Source organism: Aspergillus aculeatus, assembly GCF_001890905.1.
Source record: "Aspergillus aculeatus ATCC 16872 unplaced genomic scaffold ASPACscaffold_8, whole genome shotgun sequence".
Lineage (NCBI taxonomy): Eukaryota > Fungi > Ascomycota > Eurotiomycetes > Eurotiales > Aspergillaceae > Aspergillus > Aspergillus aculeatus.
The window spans coordinates 569,243-584,308 of record NW_017962983.1 but is presented as its reverse complement, the minus strand read 5'-3'; the positions used below and the strand labels follow the sequence as shown (position 1 = coordinate 584,308).

General features: G+C 52.0%; 5 protein-coding genes across 5 annotated transcripts; 4 read left to right on the top strand and 1 right to left on the bottom strand.

Moving 5' to 3' along the window:
- Window positions 1-1,984: 1,984 nt before the first annotated feature.
- Window positions 1,985-5,117, top strand: ASPACDRAFT_28823 (DUF3433 domain-containing protein; the record flags this gene model as incomplete). The annotated part of the gene is made up of 2 exons (XM_020199591.1): window positions 1,985-3,233; window positions 3,283-5,117. 2 exons carry the CDS (start codon window positions 1,985-1,987, stop codon window positions 5,115-5,117), a joined length of 3,084 nt encoding a protein of 1,027 aa, XP_020056079.1.
- Window positions 5,118-6,434: 1,317 nt separating this feature from the next.
- Window positions 6,435-6,794, top strand: ASPACDRAFT_43370 (uncharacterized protein; the record flags this gene model as incomplete). Its single annotated transcript, XM_020201241.1, has 1 exon — window positions 6,435-6,794. The coding sequence occupies one exon, from the start codon at window positions 6,435-6,437 to the stop codon at window positions 6,792-6,794; it is 360 nt and encodes a 119-aa protein (XP_020056078.1).
- A 558-nt stretch (window positions 6,795-7,352) lies between these two features.
- On the top strand, window positions 7,353-9,069 carry ASPACDRAFT_119429 (N(6)-L-threonylcarbamoyladenine synthase family protein). Its single transcript, XM_020196248.1, has 2 exons — window positions 7,353-7,549; window positions 7,619-9,069. Exons 1-2 carry the CDS (start codon window positions 7,431-7,433, stop codon window positions 8,919-8,921), a joined length of 1,422 nt encoding a protein of 473 aa, XP_020056077.1. The 5' UTR covers window positions 7,353-7,430; the 3' UTR covers window positions 8,922-9,069.
- On the bottom strand, window positions 9,059-10,535 carry ASPACDRAFT_78690 (uncharacterized protein). Its single transcript, XM_020205237.1, has 5 exons — window positions 10,379-10,535; window positions 10,005-10,240; window positions 9,912-9,920; window positions 9,738-9,815; window positions 9,059-9,628 (listed from the first exon to the last, which is right to left on the bottom strand). Exons 1-5 carry the CDS (start codon window positions 10,399-10,401, stop codon window positions 9,537-9,539), a joined length of 438 nt encoding a protein of 145 aa, XP_020056076.1. The 5' UTR covers window positions 10,402-10,535; the 3' UTR covers window positions 9,059-9,536.
- Window positions 10,536-10,617: 82 nt separating this feature from the next.
- ASPACDRAFT_119423 (putative PHD finger domain protein) lies at window positions 10,618-14,958 on the top strand. Its single transcript, XM_020196247.1, has 2 exons — window positions 10,618-13,470; window positions 13,528-14,958. Exons 1-2 carry the CDS (start codon window positions 10,988-10,990, stop codon window positions 14,615-14,617), a joined length of 3,573 nt encoding a protein of 1,190 aa, XP_020056075.1. The 5' UTR covers window positions 10,618-10,987; the 3' UTR covers window positions 14,618-14,958.
- The last annotated feature ends 108 nt before the right edge of the window (window positions 14,959-15,066 follow it).

The window sequence follows — 15,066 nt, the reverse complement described above, 5'->3', positions numbered from 1 at the left end:
TCTGAAGAGTGGCACATTTGATGGGGAGATATTGAGGCTTTGGGGGGGAGTCGCATCCGACCGTGGCTGCCGTTCGCTGTCATTCTGGACGCCTGACCCATGGGTTTTGATATGTTTGCATGGCTGGCTGTCCAATGTAAAGGTCAACGACATGTTGCCAGCTTCCAGCAACTACATCAAGCACCCGTGACGGTAGCTCTGGTCGCCAGATCCCATGATGGCCTACCGGCTTTGATTCGGTTCTTATCTGAAATCATAAGCACATCAGCATGGATAGCAATGCAGTGCAACAGCCCGTCGACTTTCCACAAAAGCAGGGATTGGAGACCTGGGCTGAGAGCATGATCAAGGCCACCGGGAGTGGACCTTTTCCCCATCCAAGCTAAGCCAAGCTTAAAAAACACACTGGCGATCATGGCATTGTGGTCATCAAGCCACAGTTTTCAGTCGTTGAGACTTGACTGGGCCAGCGTAAGCAAGACTACCTCGAGCATGCATCCAGACCTTCTTCAGAGGCATGAGTGTCGAACTCAAACCTTTCTGGCAGATTCTAGCGGGTGTAGCATATTCCGCGAGGCTAATGAATCTGGGCAGACTCAAAGATACCCTCCAAATAAACGATCTGAAGTGAGGTTGCCTACTTGAATGCATTGAAACATGCAGGTTGACCATCACTGTTTGCCAAGAGGACTGACCTGGGGTGCATACCTTAACGAATTAATGATTGATACCCCTGTCTGCCCGTGTTCATTTTCAATCACTGTCTCCCGCTTTCTCTTTCCGAAATGCTTGTTTCTTCAATTCAGGCGATTACTGAATAAACCGAATCCCGCGACCCACAACCCCTGTCGAAACATGTGGCGAAGAAATGGATTAGGTCCCCTCAAACTAAGGTCTTTATCAGTTCGACCCGTTAGGATTATGACTTCAGTACCATAACGCCATATTTATATTTGTTAAGGTGAGCACTGATGGTCTAGATAATCGCGTTACCACCCTCTCAGGAGCCATAGCCTTCTGGGCAAAATGCGCAGCCCGCCCCATCATCATCATCGCATAATTTCACAGCTACGCATCACTAGCCCCGGCGGGATCCACGCAGGAGTGCACCAATAGTATCCTAAAGGCGTCACGCAGCCCACCCGCCCGTCCTGAGACTTATCTAAGGTCTCTTCGGCGCTTGGCCAGATTTCCCTGGACACAGCCCAGTTCGGCCTTATCTCGTTTCCGTCAACCTCACTTTTACATGCTGCCATGGGCTTTTCGTTGAGAAGGAACCTGATCGTATCTTCTTCATAGATCGGTTGCTGCATAAATTTGTCGTGATAATCGATTGACTAGACGTTTCAAATGGCTATGCCATCAGTTATGCTCCCAAAAATCTGATCTTGACACTCCGACGGTCAGCCATGTGGATTCGGTCCTGAATTTGTACTGGCTCGCTCTCGATGCCCACCAGCACTCCGCTTATCGATACCACATTGATTCGAGACTGCTAAGCTGAACAATGTCACAAACTACTGGGCATGTTCCTCAGACTCGGAATTCAGGATGGCTGCCTCAGACTTTGCGTTGTCGGTACTTGTTCCCCTTGGCTGGCCTAATGGCGTCCATGGTGATTGTCACAGAAGTACTTCGGCAGTGGGGTAACGACACAGGCGGACTTGATATTTTCACTGACTCCGATGAGATCACCATTGCTCGAAACTTCATCTTCACTTATGTTCCGAGCATCTTGGGCATGATTGTGGCCATCCTATGGTCTGTCGTCGAGTATGATGCTCTTCGTTTGGAGCCATACTTTCAACTTTCTAAGCCAAACGGAGTATCGGCCGAGGTACTTTTGCTGAACTATGAGTTCGGCCATTTTACCACCGCCCCATTCTTCGCATTCAAGAATCGACACTGGATGGCAGTTTTCATCTCGATCTTGAGTGTCCTTTTGCAACTGGTTTTTCCCTCACTTCAGAGCAGTCTGTTTAGAATGGATGACGCCACAGTCTACAGCAGTCAACATCTTGAGATATGGCCGGAGTTGATCGATAGCGAAGGGCAAGCGTCCGTGTCATACAACTCAACAGTGAATCACACAGCCTCTCGGGATCACCGATATCTGACTTACGATGAACCGGACTCAGATAAGTATGCAATGGCGCCAGTAAATATTCCCTGGGATATCCAGTATGATACGGCGAAGTGGGAACTCACCCAGTCCGTCTACTGGGCAGAGCTGTCTTGTATTGATTTGACAGTGGAGGATGATCTGGTCATCGATGTCTTGACGAATCGAACCGGCTCACAGGCAGCTTCGCTATATGATCGATCGGCCGTTTGGGACATGTCCGTTACATCATTAACTTCAGAAAATTGCTCGATGCATTTGAGTGAAGCAATCTCCATACCATCCACCAATGGTTCATTGCAGATATCGCATTGGCAGCCAGTTCTAAATGCATCAGGTCTTGATGATACGTGCGCTGCTATTGACCTCGTGGGTGTCGTTCTTGAAATCAGCCTGAATCAAACCACCGAGAATATCAGCAGCAATTGGTCGAATATACAGGGCTCTGACTACACGCATAATGTCAGCGGCTTTGGCTGCCAGATTCTCTACCGGACATCAGAGGCCAGCATTTCACTCCAAGCTAACGGATCATTGTCCGTCACCGCATTGCATTCAGATACTATGAGCAATGTTTCAGGGGTAACCTTGAACACCACTCATTTCAAAAACCTTATTTTGGCAGAAGTACTCGCAAACAACGGCACCTCATTTTGGAACAGGGAATTGGTCGGACTGTCTGCTTCTCAAGATAATCTAATCTGGAGACTCAACGGGGGCATCCAGAAAGCCTTCGTACCGTTGATGAACCGAATATTCGACGTCTGCGCTCAATCTAATTATGTCCAGGCGTCTCATGTGACACATCAAATGGCTATCATGGTTGGACCGTGGCAGTCCCTTATGTCTGAGGCGATACTTTCGCTGAGCGTGATAGTGATTTTATACCTGGCCTACGCTTACCCACGCCGGCCAAACCTGCTTCGAGGCGATCCTGCATCTATTGCGTCGATGTGTGGCATCATGGCAGACATTATCGATATCTCGCAAATCTCTCATATGAATCTTGATGAACTGTCGACAAGGCAGTTAAGATCTATCCTTCAGAATTACAATTGTCGCTGGCAACAGGACAGAGAACCTCCCTGTATCTGCATCGAGCCATCGCATGGTATGTCATGAATTCCATATTGTCAAAATATGGTACTGACTTCAAACAGTGCCTCGCTCCCCAGGAAGAGCTGCAAAAGCCCGGTCTGATCCACGACCTCATTTCCTCCTGATCCCGATCTTTGGCCTTGAATTTCTCATTTTTGCCGCGGCAGTTGCAGGTCTTGCAACTGTGATCGCACTGTGTGTGAAAAATGGATATGTTATTCCATTGACCTTCGTCAGTTCAAGCAGCATAGGGGTTCTATTCTCCCTGATTCCATCATCAATCGCGTCTATCATACGTGCGATCTGCCTCTCAATATACCGTTATTTGAGCGTTTTGGAACCATGGTCTGTCCTTCAGATGGGAGGAGCATCTGCTGCCTCATCTCTACTGCTTGAGTATGGGTCATTGAATCCATTTGCCTCACTCTTCAATTGGTTTAACTATAATCATATCCTACTCGGGCTTGTGGGAGTGGCATGTATTGTCAATACCGGACTGAGTGTTCTAGTCAACGGATTGTTTCATCATGACCTTGGCCCAACAACCGCGGATACTGATATGAAGACCTGGTATAGCTATGAGTCATTCGCCATCAGACAGCCATCGTCAGTGCTTCCAGAACTCGATACTATGCGGACGAGTATCTACAGTGGGTCCTCTCTGTTACCATGGACAACTTCCAGCCACTCCTTTCTTCCAGCTTGGACAAACAATTCTTCAGATTGGCTTATCGGTGGCTCTTTGCGGGGTGTGGGTGCCGACATACTCTGTCGAGGGCTATCAGTTGCGGATAACTTCACCCAAGATCCCGGCTCCAATGTTGGCCGTTGGAGTTATTCCCCAATCAACGAGTCGAGCATAACATGCGAAATCGACGCAATACGAGATACAAACAACGTGGAGGATGTCAGTATGTTGGTCAACTTTTACGCCTCAACACCTACCGAAGCAGCTGAAGGTTGCCATAAACCAACTGTATTGGTGGTCGCCCAGCCAAGCGACAGCGATCATACCGAGATAACAAGTGCCAACACAGTCGCGATGATTTGCGAATCGTTCATCGTCATGCAGAACTTTTCAGTGGCCTGGAATTCGCAAGGCTTCATACAGAACCATATACCACTTAATGATACCATTATTGCCGATGGTCCGATGTTAGAGAATGGGACCTCAAATCTGATCAATTACAACCACAGACTATCTAGTCCTGTCCTTTCAAACGGCTCGTTCCAGGATCAAAATGCTTCCACCCAGGTTGATTACTTCGGCAGCTTGACAGTGAGTCTTTACGAATTGATGAACTCTAACACATCAGACATCGACGTCGGTGTACTCAAAACTGCTGCTCGCTCGGTCTACCGGTCCATGTTTGCGACCGATCTCTCCCTCAAGAGAGACGCTTATTTTCGTCACCTCGATACTCCCGCCCACATCTCAAATGGAATCATATATCATATGTCCTGGGCGGTTTACCCATCTGTCCTGTCATTCATCTGTGTCATGCTAATAGTGGTATTTGACGCCTGTATTGTGGCATCAGTCTTCATTACCAGAAGATATCGGTTCCGATTCCCACGGATTCCACGATCTATCGGCTCCATCATGCCTTGGATTATCCAGAGCCGGATCTTGGATGATTTCAAGGGCACATATGCATGGAGTGACGATGAAAGACGAAAGCACTTTGCAGATCTCGACAAGAGGTATAAGCTTGATAGACTGGAGACGCCGGATGGAAAGTGGAAATACATTTTGGACGAAGACAGAACGGTGGGCCGCGATGATGAAACGGTCATAGACGAGGAGCCGAGACAGAAAAGTACATCGAGAATTCAGCTTCGGGTGCTATTCAGGCGGACAAATTCCGAATCCTCTGGTGAAGATCAGCATGGTTGATGGGGTCGGTTAATCGCAATGGATGTGCATCTACATGGGCATTCCGACCCGTTCCATGCCATCCGAGCAGGCTCACTTCACCTCTACAGCTACCTAACACGTTGGTAGATGAACGTGACCCTTGGCGACAAAACCGACCTCTCATGCCAGGATCAGCAACCATCATTTGCTTCAGCGAGCGAGGAAAGTGCCCGAGTACACAATAGGTAATGACAAGGGAAGCAGGGATCCTTTACACAGCTACAGAATATACGTGAAGCCGTCCTCTTTCTACCACAGTGCATGGGATTGTCCGTTCGATGCAGAGACACAGACCCGATAAGAGCTACGTCGGAATGGGAGAGAGATTCATGAGCTCACAGGCTATCTCTGGCTCGGCAAAACAAGCTGGTTCTGCGCGTCGTACGGAATAGTGGCAGTAATCATGCCGGCATGCTAGAGTTTGTTTGATTATGCATGGGATTTTTGCGGGAAGGACAAGTGATGGGTCACGGAACCCAACCATCACATGGAAGGGTGTGATGTTGATGTGCCTGTTATGCAGGTGTAACAGCACCGAGCAACCACCCCAAAGTTTATAGGACAGAAATCGATTTCATTCGTTGTTTCTGCTTCTGCGGACCTGACATCCATCCCATGTCCTCGTATGAATATCGGGAATTCGACTGGTGGATCTAGGGACTTCGCGGACTCGACTCCCGAATAGGAACCTTGCACAGACCATCATCGGCCGCTCACACTTTTAGTTGACTTGGTGGCAAACAGTAAGTAGTCTTTTCATAGCCTGCGTTTTCTGGCTAGTGCGTGATAGAGGGGTGGTGATGTGCTTGGTTGTGCAGTTGCTGGGCGCTTAGAGTGTGATGAGCGGCGGCGATTGGCCCCGCCTCCACCTTGACTCCCACTCATGCCTGAAGCCTCTTTCTCTCCATCTCAGTATTCTCTACCCTCCCCTGGATGATCGAAGGCCACCGACCAGCTATATAGCCGCTCAGCAGTCGCCTGCATTCGAACCCTTCTTCTTTCCTGACACGCCGTCTGTTTGAGGTTGTGCAGTTTTTCTTTTGATTCTATTTTTGTCTCTGTCTAGTTCGTTTGGCTGGCCCAAGCAAGCTATTTGTTTTCTTCGCTTCTTCCTCCTTGACGTCAATAAATAATAATAGTATCATTCACACGCCTGCTTTAGTGGACACTTTGTTGATCAAAGTTCTGCTGCCAATCAGTTCACTGCGCTCATCGTTTTGAATTTCAGAGCATCCTCTACATCTCTCGCACGAACATAACCACCTTCTATCCCTCGTCTGTCAATTATCATTCAAGATGTACGCTCGGCCTAAGCTTTCGTTAAGCATCTCTGCGGCACAGAATGCCTCTCGTTCGTCGTTCCCTCTGAAATCGCCTGGCGCTGTTCCCCGAACGCCAATCTCCCCGGCGAGCCCAGGCGCAAAGCGATTCTCGACATTACAGGTGCCGTCCTTCGGCTACGACAACGCCTGCGCCTCCAAAAGCATTCTCAAGAAACATTCCGCACCAGGTGCCCCCAGTTCTTCAGACAAACGGATTCAGTTCAAGGGCACTCCGACTGTTCATTGCGTGACACCGATCGAGAATCCAGAGGAGTATTACGGCACCTACACCAAATTGTCGCGGGAGGAACGACGCTGGGTTGTACGGGATTGAACTGGACACGATTTCAATTGGGCTTCCTGAGCTTCTAGATGAATAGTACAGCGGTGAGCACAGTGACAAGAAATGCTCACCAAGAAGGGTCAACGTGAGATCAAGGCTTTGGCTTCGACCTCGCGCACAGCTTTCCCATACTCAACCCCGACACCACTTCGACATGCCGATTCTGTACATTAAGGGCAAGGGTGGGTCATGGCCTTGATCTGAGGTCATCTTGTGGCCATCAGATCTCAGCGCTGGTAAGGTATATGAACTTGATGCATCCCGAAAGAGAGAGTTGAAGTGCAGTCTCTCAGCGTGTATATGACTTCTGTTATGATTATGACGTGATGATATGATTTGGCGTCCAATTACTTAGCATACGGGCATATCCTGGAGTATTCCAATTACATTCGTTCATGCTCACTACAATCATTGTCTCTCACATATGAACTAAGATTTGTATGGGCCACAATTGTAGAATGGTTCCTATTGCTACTGACCGCCAGACATATTTCCTCTTCGGTCCCGTTAGGGCAGCATTTCAGGGCTCCTGTGGCCCGTGCGAGGAAACCTCCGGACCGCTTCTTTCGCCGCCGACAGGCGATAGAATCTTGACTTGTCCTATGCGCTGCTCACATTAGTTCCCCCATGTCAATAATTACGAGAATATCTCCTTTCGCGTTACGGCGAAGCGTGTGGGCCGCTGCCAGGGGCAGTGTTCTGCCTCGGGCTCGTGGGCTGCTCACTCTCGCTATCGAGACGTCCTGGTTCGTTCAAGGTCCCTGTTCTGCCGCATAGGATGAAGTACAGTAATCTGACATAAGGTCTTTACGTAGCGATGACACCTCGGTTGCGATCGTCGAAAAGAAGGAAGGCTATGCGAAAATCCACTTCCATGAGAAAGTAACGTGCGACTCCACGGCGTACAAGGGCATCCATCCGGTCGTCGCACTCGAGTCCCATCAAGAAAACCTCGCGAAGCTCGTCAACAAGGCGCTCACCAGTTTACCACCGGCTCCCTCCGCCGATACCCCCCTCCACAAGCTAGTCACACTGGCAAATGGCAACGAAACGCGACGCAAACCGGACATCGTGTGCGCCACGCGGGGCCCCGGAATGAGGACCAATGTCTTGGTTGGGTTGGATACGGGGAAGGCACTTTCCGTGGCATGGCAGGTTCCATTCATCGGTGTGCATCACATGCAGGCTCATCTGGTGACACCGCACCTTCAATACTTCCTGGATCAAAACCCGGAGAACGACCCCGAGCACGCCCGATCGCATCATGACGGCGGAGTCCCTCAACAACAGGCCAAGCCCGCGTTCCCGTTCATCTCCATCCTCGCCTCGGGCGGCCACACGATGCTGGTGAAATCCACCTCACTCACGAACCACGAGATCCTGGCCTCGACGCTGGACATCGCGGTCGGGTCCGCCCTCGACAAAGCCGCGCGTCTGATCCTGCCGGACTCGGTCATCGAGACGTCCCAGCACTCCGTGTACGCCAAAGCGCTGGAGCAATATGCCTTCCCCAACGGCTGCGCCGACCACGCCGACTACCGCGCGCCGGCGACCCGGCGCGACGAGGTCCAGGCCCCCGAACCCAACGAGTGGGGCTGGTCCTTCACGACCCCCTTCGCCAACACCCGCGATCTGGTGTTCAGCTTCACCTCCATCGAACCGACCGTGGAGCGACTGATCAAGCGGAAGGAGGAAGCCGGCGAGGGCTGGGCGGACGGCGAGCGGGTGGCCCTGGCCCGCGCGGCCATGCGCACCAGCTTCGAGCACATCGCCTCGCGCCTTATCATCGCGCTCGAGGACAAGCCTCACGAGACCCCCATCCAGTCGCTGGTCATCAGCGGCGGCGTGGCGGCCAACCAGTTCCTTAAGACCGTGCTCCGGGCGTTCCTGGACGTGCGCGGGTTCCAAAACATCCAGATCTATGCCCCGCCGCCGTATCTGTGCACGGACAATGCGGCGATGATCGCGTGGGCGGGGATGGAGATGTACGAGGCTGGCTGGCGCACGGATCTGTCGGTGCATGCGCTCAGAAAGTGGTCTCTTGCTGACGATTCGAACGCGAAGGATGGGGGCTTCTGGGGACCTGGCGGGTGGATCAAGGAGGAAGGGAAGGAATAAAATAATAGGGTGTATTCGTGGGTATCACGCTTGCACTGTTGTACACTACTAGTCATAGCCATTGTATATTACAGGTCTTTCAGCTCCCTGATCGGAGCATATGTAGGTATATTGAAAACTAGGGTTCTATCACTACGCCTGATTGGGTATCATCATGATTCCAGACCATTGATACAGCCATGCCATGGGAAAAAAGAAGTCTTTGCATCATGATTGGATGAATAAAGTTGAGAGTGATTCACAGCTGAATGCATTGCCTGGTTTCATAACAGAACTAATGCTTTTTTCCGCTTCCTACAGGCCTTGCATGGGGCATCATGGAAACGATCGTTTGCCGGGCCGCCACTGTTCATCCCAGCTTGCAATTGTTCCAGACTGGCAAGTCTCAACGGTGCCAAGTCATCTCGCGCAGTGGCTCGAGAGGAATTTAGCACTTCTCCTCACATATAGACATGAAGAGCAGGATTCGAGTGTTCTCTCCCACCACATTTAAGTTTACACCCCCGTCTCTTAGTGTGGATTAAGCATTCGGTGGCTTTTATACAAGGGGCGTCCCTGTGGCTACACCCCCGAACAGGATTTCTCCTCGGCGGAACGAATTTGACAGAAAGAAACTCATCCACCTGCAACAGGATTGCCCTGGCGGAGAGCCGTCACTTGTTTCCGAAGCTCGAGGAAGAAATCCTTGCCGTTGGCCATTTGATTCGCTGTTTGTTTCGGGTTCATGCATTAGACAAATTCGTCAGAAGTAAATCGGGAAGTTGGAGTAGTGTAGGTTTCTGCGCGGGTGAGATGGGTACAGGCTGTATAACGTACGTTTAGCACCCCAGGGTCCGCTAGCCCGGTTGTTGTTCGTGTCCTTGCCTTGCGGTTTATAGAAGAAGGGTCTCGGTTCTGGGACGATGTTGCGCGGGTCAGTTTCTTGTTTTGTGCTTTAAAACTCCGGACATGGGTTCCGTGGGGATTTGTTTATAGCGATGGGTTGCGTACCTCCGGGGCCTGCGGAATCAACAAAACCAAGCAAGAGCGGGTTGTCAGCTATAGCACTTTCGACGAGCTACTCCGAGTGGAGATTCTGCATACCTCTCCTGAGAGCCGCCTTCGACTCTGTAGCATTGAAGTTTCGCACGGGGACGTGCTGTTCCTGCCGAGGTCCAGAGGGGGCAGGAGAAGGAGGAGGAGGCTGTTCGCGCGAGGAATCGTTCCATGTGTTCGGCCCTCCTCGCGAGCTGCCATGGGCGCTCATTGTTCGGGAGGAGGAATGTCTCTGGGCGGCGTGGCGGTTCTGCTCGTACGGGCGACCTCCGCGCCAGTTACTGCTACAGTGAGTCGAATGGGTCAGCCACCAAGAATGCTGTTGGCACGCGGGGCAGGGAGAGAAGTCATCGGGAGGAAAGCTGCTTTGGGGGGAGGAGTGGAACGGGGCAATTGGGACATGGAGAGAACTAAGAACATACCGCTCTTCGCCGGGACCACTCATGCTTGTCTCCAATCAATCACCGAGCACGATCAGATAACAATATTGTTTTCTTCCAGCACGGGGTAAACCGTGTAGAATTGTGGTGATTTATTGTGAGAGGAAGATGGAATGACGGGGGAGCTGGAAGGGGACCGTGGACGGGCGGCGGCGGAAGTTCCAGTTCCCCTGCGCGGGAGAGGGAGAGGCGGGTCTGTCTCTCCGCCTTTGGCTTGATAAGCCCGGGAGGAGGGAGTGAGTGACATTCATTCACTCTTCAGCCCGTCCGTTGCTGTTCGCTGGCTTGTCTCTTTCGCGCTCGTCGTAGTCGCGCGTCTTCCTCTCGCTTGTCGCCCTCCCCGTCCTAACGTGCTTACAAGTCGAACCCCCTTTTCTTCCGATGAGTCATGCTATACTTATCTGGCTTATCTGATGTGGTGATAATTCGTCTTTACGGCGCAGTCTAGTTGGTTGTGATTTCCTACGACAATTCCCTCCCTCAAACAACCCACACACGGTGAGGCTGAGCGGCGAGCTCGGGCGAGGGTCCATCAACAAACAACCACACGCCGCTTTCATCCGATTTCACAGATCCTACCGATCAGAGAAGATGGCGCCGCTCTCGTCATCGAAATATCGTTCCTCACCGGGTAGATCCTCGAGAAACCAGACCAAGGTCGCCCTAAAAACATCGCGGAGCTCGGATCCGAGCACTTCGGAAGGCCCACCCCTCAAGAAACGGAAGTATATTCCAGGTGGTCCCGGTGGAGGAGGGCGGTATATCGAACTAGAAGTGAAGGAACCGGCTTCGAGACAACCAAAGACCACTCCAGCAGCTCGGCGCAATTCCTCGAGCTCACGCAGTCGCCTTGCTCCTGCTCCTGCTCCAGAACCCGAGCCTCCTCAGCCCGTACAGTTACCGCCTCCTCCTCCTCCTTCGCCGCCGCCGCCGCCGCCGCCGCCTCCTGTATCATCCACGCCGCCTTCTGTGCGTCTGAGACGAGAAAAGAGCCAGAACCGTGGCCGCTTCGGCTCATCGACCGCGGCTGCCCTTGCGCTACAACAAGGAGATGGGTACAAACCACGCGAGGAACGCGGCTGGGAGGAGTTTCATCCAGACCTGGACATCGACACCAAGTTCACGGTTTTCAGTGCAGAAGAGGTGGATGGCCCTCCACCGTCGGCTTCGATAGCTCAAATCCTATCGCCTAACGGCCTGGATAACAGTAGCGACAAGGACCCGATCGCGGAGCTCATTCGAGCGCACACCAATGGCACCTCGCCGACGCCAATCAAGCGCCGCCCGGGGCGCCCTCCTCGTCGTCCCGAAGCTATCCTCCATGCTCTGGGCATCTCGCCGCAACCGAAACCCGTTCCTCCTCCCGGTCCCAATCCACGCGAAAGGCTGACCCTCCCGAAGCCCACATTCCGACTGCTGGACCCATTCACCTTCTATGACCAACCTGGTGTAGGTCAGCAGAATTATGTCGACCGTACCATGGCTAGCGTTGGCTATCAAGAGAGCGACCTCTTTTTGCGGCATGACCGGCGGTTGGTTCGTATGTCAGAGTGTGCGCAGGAAGATGACCTAGATCTGACCAACCTCGTTGCCTCAGAGGGGGAGGTCAATGCGGCTGTTGGCCGGGTGGAGTATGATATGGACGAGCAGGATGAGAAGTGGCTGGACGACTACAACGCGAAACGGAAGGAAGATCAATTGGAGCCCATAAAGCCGGCGGTCTTTGAAATCACAATGACCAAGATCGAACGGGAGTGGTATGCTCTGGAGAAGCGTATCCCAAAACCGAATCCGAAACCCCCGCAAACGCAGCGCCCTCGTTCGAGCTCCGCCGCCGCGGTCAATGGGGAAACTGCCCCCGGCGAGGAGCAGGACAGCAAGTGTGCCATTTGTGATGATGGCGACTGCGAGAACTCGAATGCGATTGTCTTCTGCGATGGATGCGACCTAGCGGTGCATCAAGAATGCTATGGGGTTCCTTTTATCCCCGAAGGACAATGGCTTTGCCGCAAGTGTCAACTCATAGGCCGAGGATCCGTTAACTGCATTTTCTGTCCGAACACCGAGGGCGCCTTCAAACAAACTACTACCTCGAAATGGTCCCATCTTCTGTGTGCTATCTGGATTCCGGAAGTCTCCATCGGCAACCCATCTTTAATGGAGCCGATTACTGACGTCGAGAAAGTGCCACGAAGCCGCTGGAAACTTAATTGCTATATCTGTCGCCAGAGGATGGGTGCATCTATCCAGTGTAGCAACAAGAACTGTTTTGTGGCGTTCCACGTAACGTGCGCCCGACGAGCCCAGCTCTATCTGAAAATGAAGTCAGGCCATGGTACCCCGGCCGTGATGGACTCCCATCTCCTCAAGGCCTTCTGTGATAAGCATGTTCCGCCTGAATGGCGAAGGGAGCATGGTACCGATGCCGCCACGGCCGATGCGATCGAGTACTATCGGAACACCATGCAGGGTCGCCGCTGGGGAGATAGCCAAGCAGCGGCGCTCTCGTTGGAACCCTCCCACTCCCATATCGGGGAGCATGGAGAGGACGATGGGCACCGGACACATACACCACGTATTACTCTTACTGTTGGTGGCAACAAGCGCAAGCGAATGATTGCACCTAAAACGATCTGGAAGCTACCGTCCGGAGCTCCGGTGATTCCTCAGGTCGTCCTAAACTCGGTCGGCGCTTCGCTCCAACGATTTGGAGTACGGCAGAGGAAGCAATTTGCTGAAGATGCCTGCAAATACTGGACCCTTAAGCGCGAAGCAAGACGAGGTGCTGCGCTTCTGAAACGGCTGCAGTTGCAGTTGGAGACTTTCTCATCGATGGAGATGACCAGGAGAGATTATGTTGCGATGGGGGTGACCGGCAGCAAGCGACTTCAGCGGCGCATCGATTTTGGCCAGAGGCTTTCCTACGATCTGGATAAATTGAGGACGCTGTGCGACGAAGTCAGAAGACGAGAACAGGAAAAGCTGAAGGACGTGGAAACTTTACGGAGCATCGTAGACACCGTCTACTTCCCTATTTTCCCTTTGCTCTGGCCTATCTTTGAAAAGGCTCAAGGGTAAGCAGCTGTGCTGGCTCCATTAACTAACTTTTCCTTTACTAATGTCCTTCGCAGGCTTGATGGGAAGGGTATCTTCAAGAAAGGACTGTTCTCTATCCGTGCAAAGCTCCAAGAACGCTACTACTCGTCAGTGGCATCTTTCTCTGCCGACCTTGCCCGGGAATTCACCACGGAGATTGGTGTTCAACCAGCTGGGGACACTGCAGAGCTACAGATGCAGATCAGCGGCCGTGCCCCAGAACTCAGTCTCGAACAGCGTGAGAAGAGAAAATTGGCTAAGCGCATTATAAAAGCTATCCAGCCGGCACTGGAAGATGCTATCAGGAAAGAGAGCGAACTGAACCGCAAGCCTTTCGAGCAAGAATTGAAGGAGCTTGATCTCATGCTAGAAAATAGCGTCATGTCCCGGAGAGGGTCCGAAGTCGACTCTGCGGAGCAGAGCGCAACCGACAAAGCAGATCAACCTCAAGATTCGAGTCAAATCGCGGAGCTACGGGTTGAAGATATTACTGCTAAGATGGAGATCGATGAAGTGACCGACATCGCCGCAGTACCTGAAAAGGCCGACGCAGCTGTCGAGCCCAATGCAGAAGTGCCGCTGCCTGCTGAAGAGTCTACTGAATCATCCGCCATGCCAGTACCCGACTCAGAATCCACGCCTACCACTGCGATGCAGGAAACGGAAATCCAGACCGGTGAGGATGCACCAACAACTACACAACCTACCATGGAAGGAGTTGAGCCAGCTGTGAATGGATCGGTCGAGACGATCGACCTAGACAGCTCGAAACGTGAAAGCCCACCGCCCGACGCTCAGAAACAGTCACGCACCCCGCCTCACAGCTTTACAGGCGACCAGCAACATCCCTTGTCGCAGGGAGGCATCCAATGGTATATGCAGCCATTTGACCCTATAGGGACCACCATCCATGAGGAGCGCTGGACGGGACGGGACGTTATGCGGGGAATGAGTGAGGAACTAAGCGAACTAGATGAGGACGAACTGAAAGATCTGGTAGGAGAGGATGAGCTGGAGGGACAAGTGGCCAACTCATCAATGGAGACTTCGGATGGAAAAGGTGCTCCTCCCCAGCAGCATGTAAAGACTCATCGGACGCGACGACGCTGGCGTGGGTTCAAGTAAGAACAAGGTAATAGGGATGACTGTCTGATGTGGATTGTTACTTTGTTTCTCCACCCTACATCGCCATTTATTCGCGTCTATTTGTGTCCGTGTGTTTGCTTTTTTGCTTTTCTTGTCGACAGTTGTTTAGCCAACTGGAAGGGATGGGCGTTAGGCATGCCTTCATGGCAGTTGGGGAATGGCATTTTTGGGCCGTAGATCGCCAGCATCGCGTAATAAATGGGCGTTAAGTGTATGGATATTCTAATTGAGTGAATCTTTGGTGAATTATCTGTGTTCGAAACATTGAGCGTTGAATTTGTTTGTTTGCTTGCGCTGTAATTGGTATAGGTGTAAAGCACACCGAGGAAGGTGAATTAAAAGATTGGCTTGGCGCAGAGCCGCTGGCGGGCCAGACTGGATGGAGACGAACCTGTAAGTTAGTCTCTCTGTCTTCTGGCTCTCTCAGC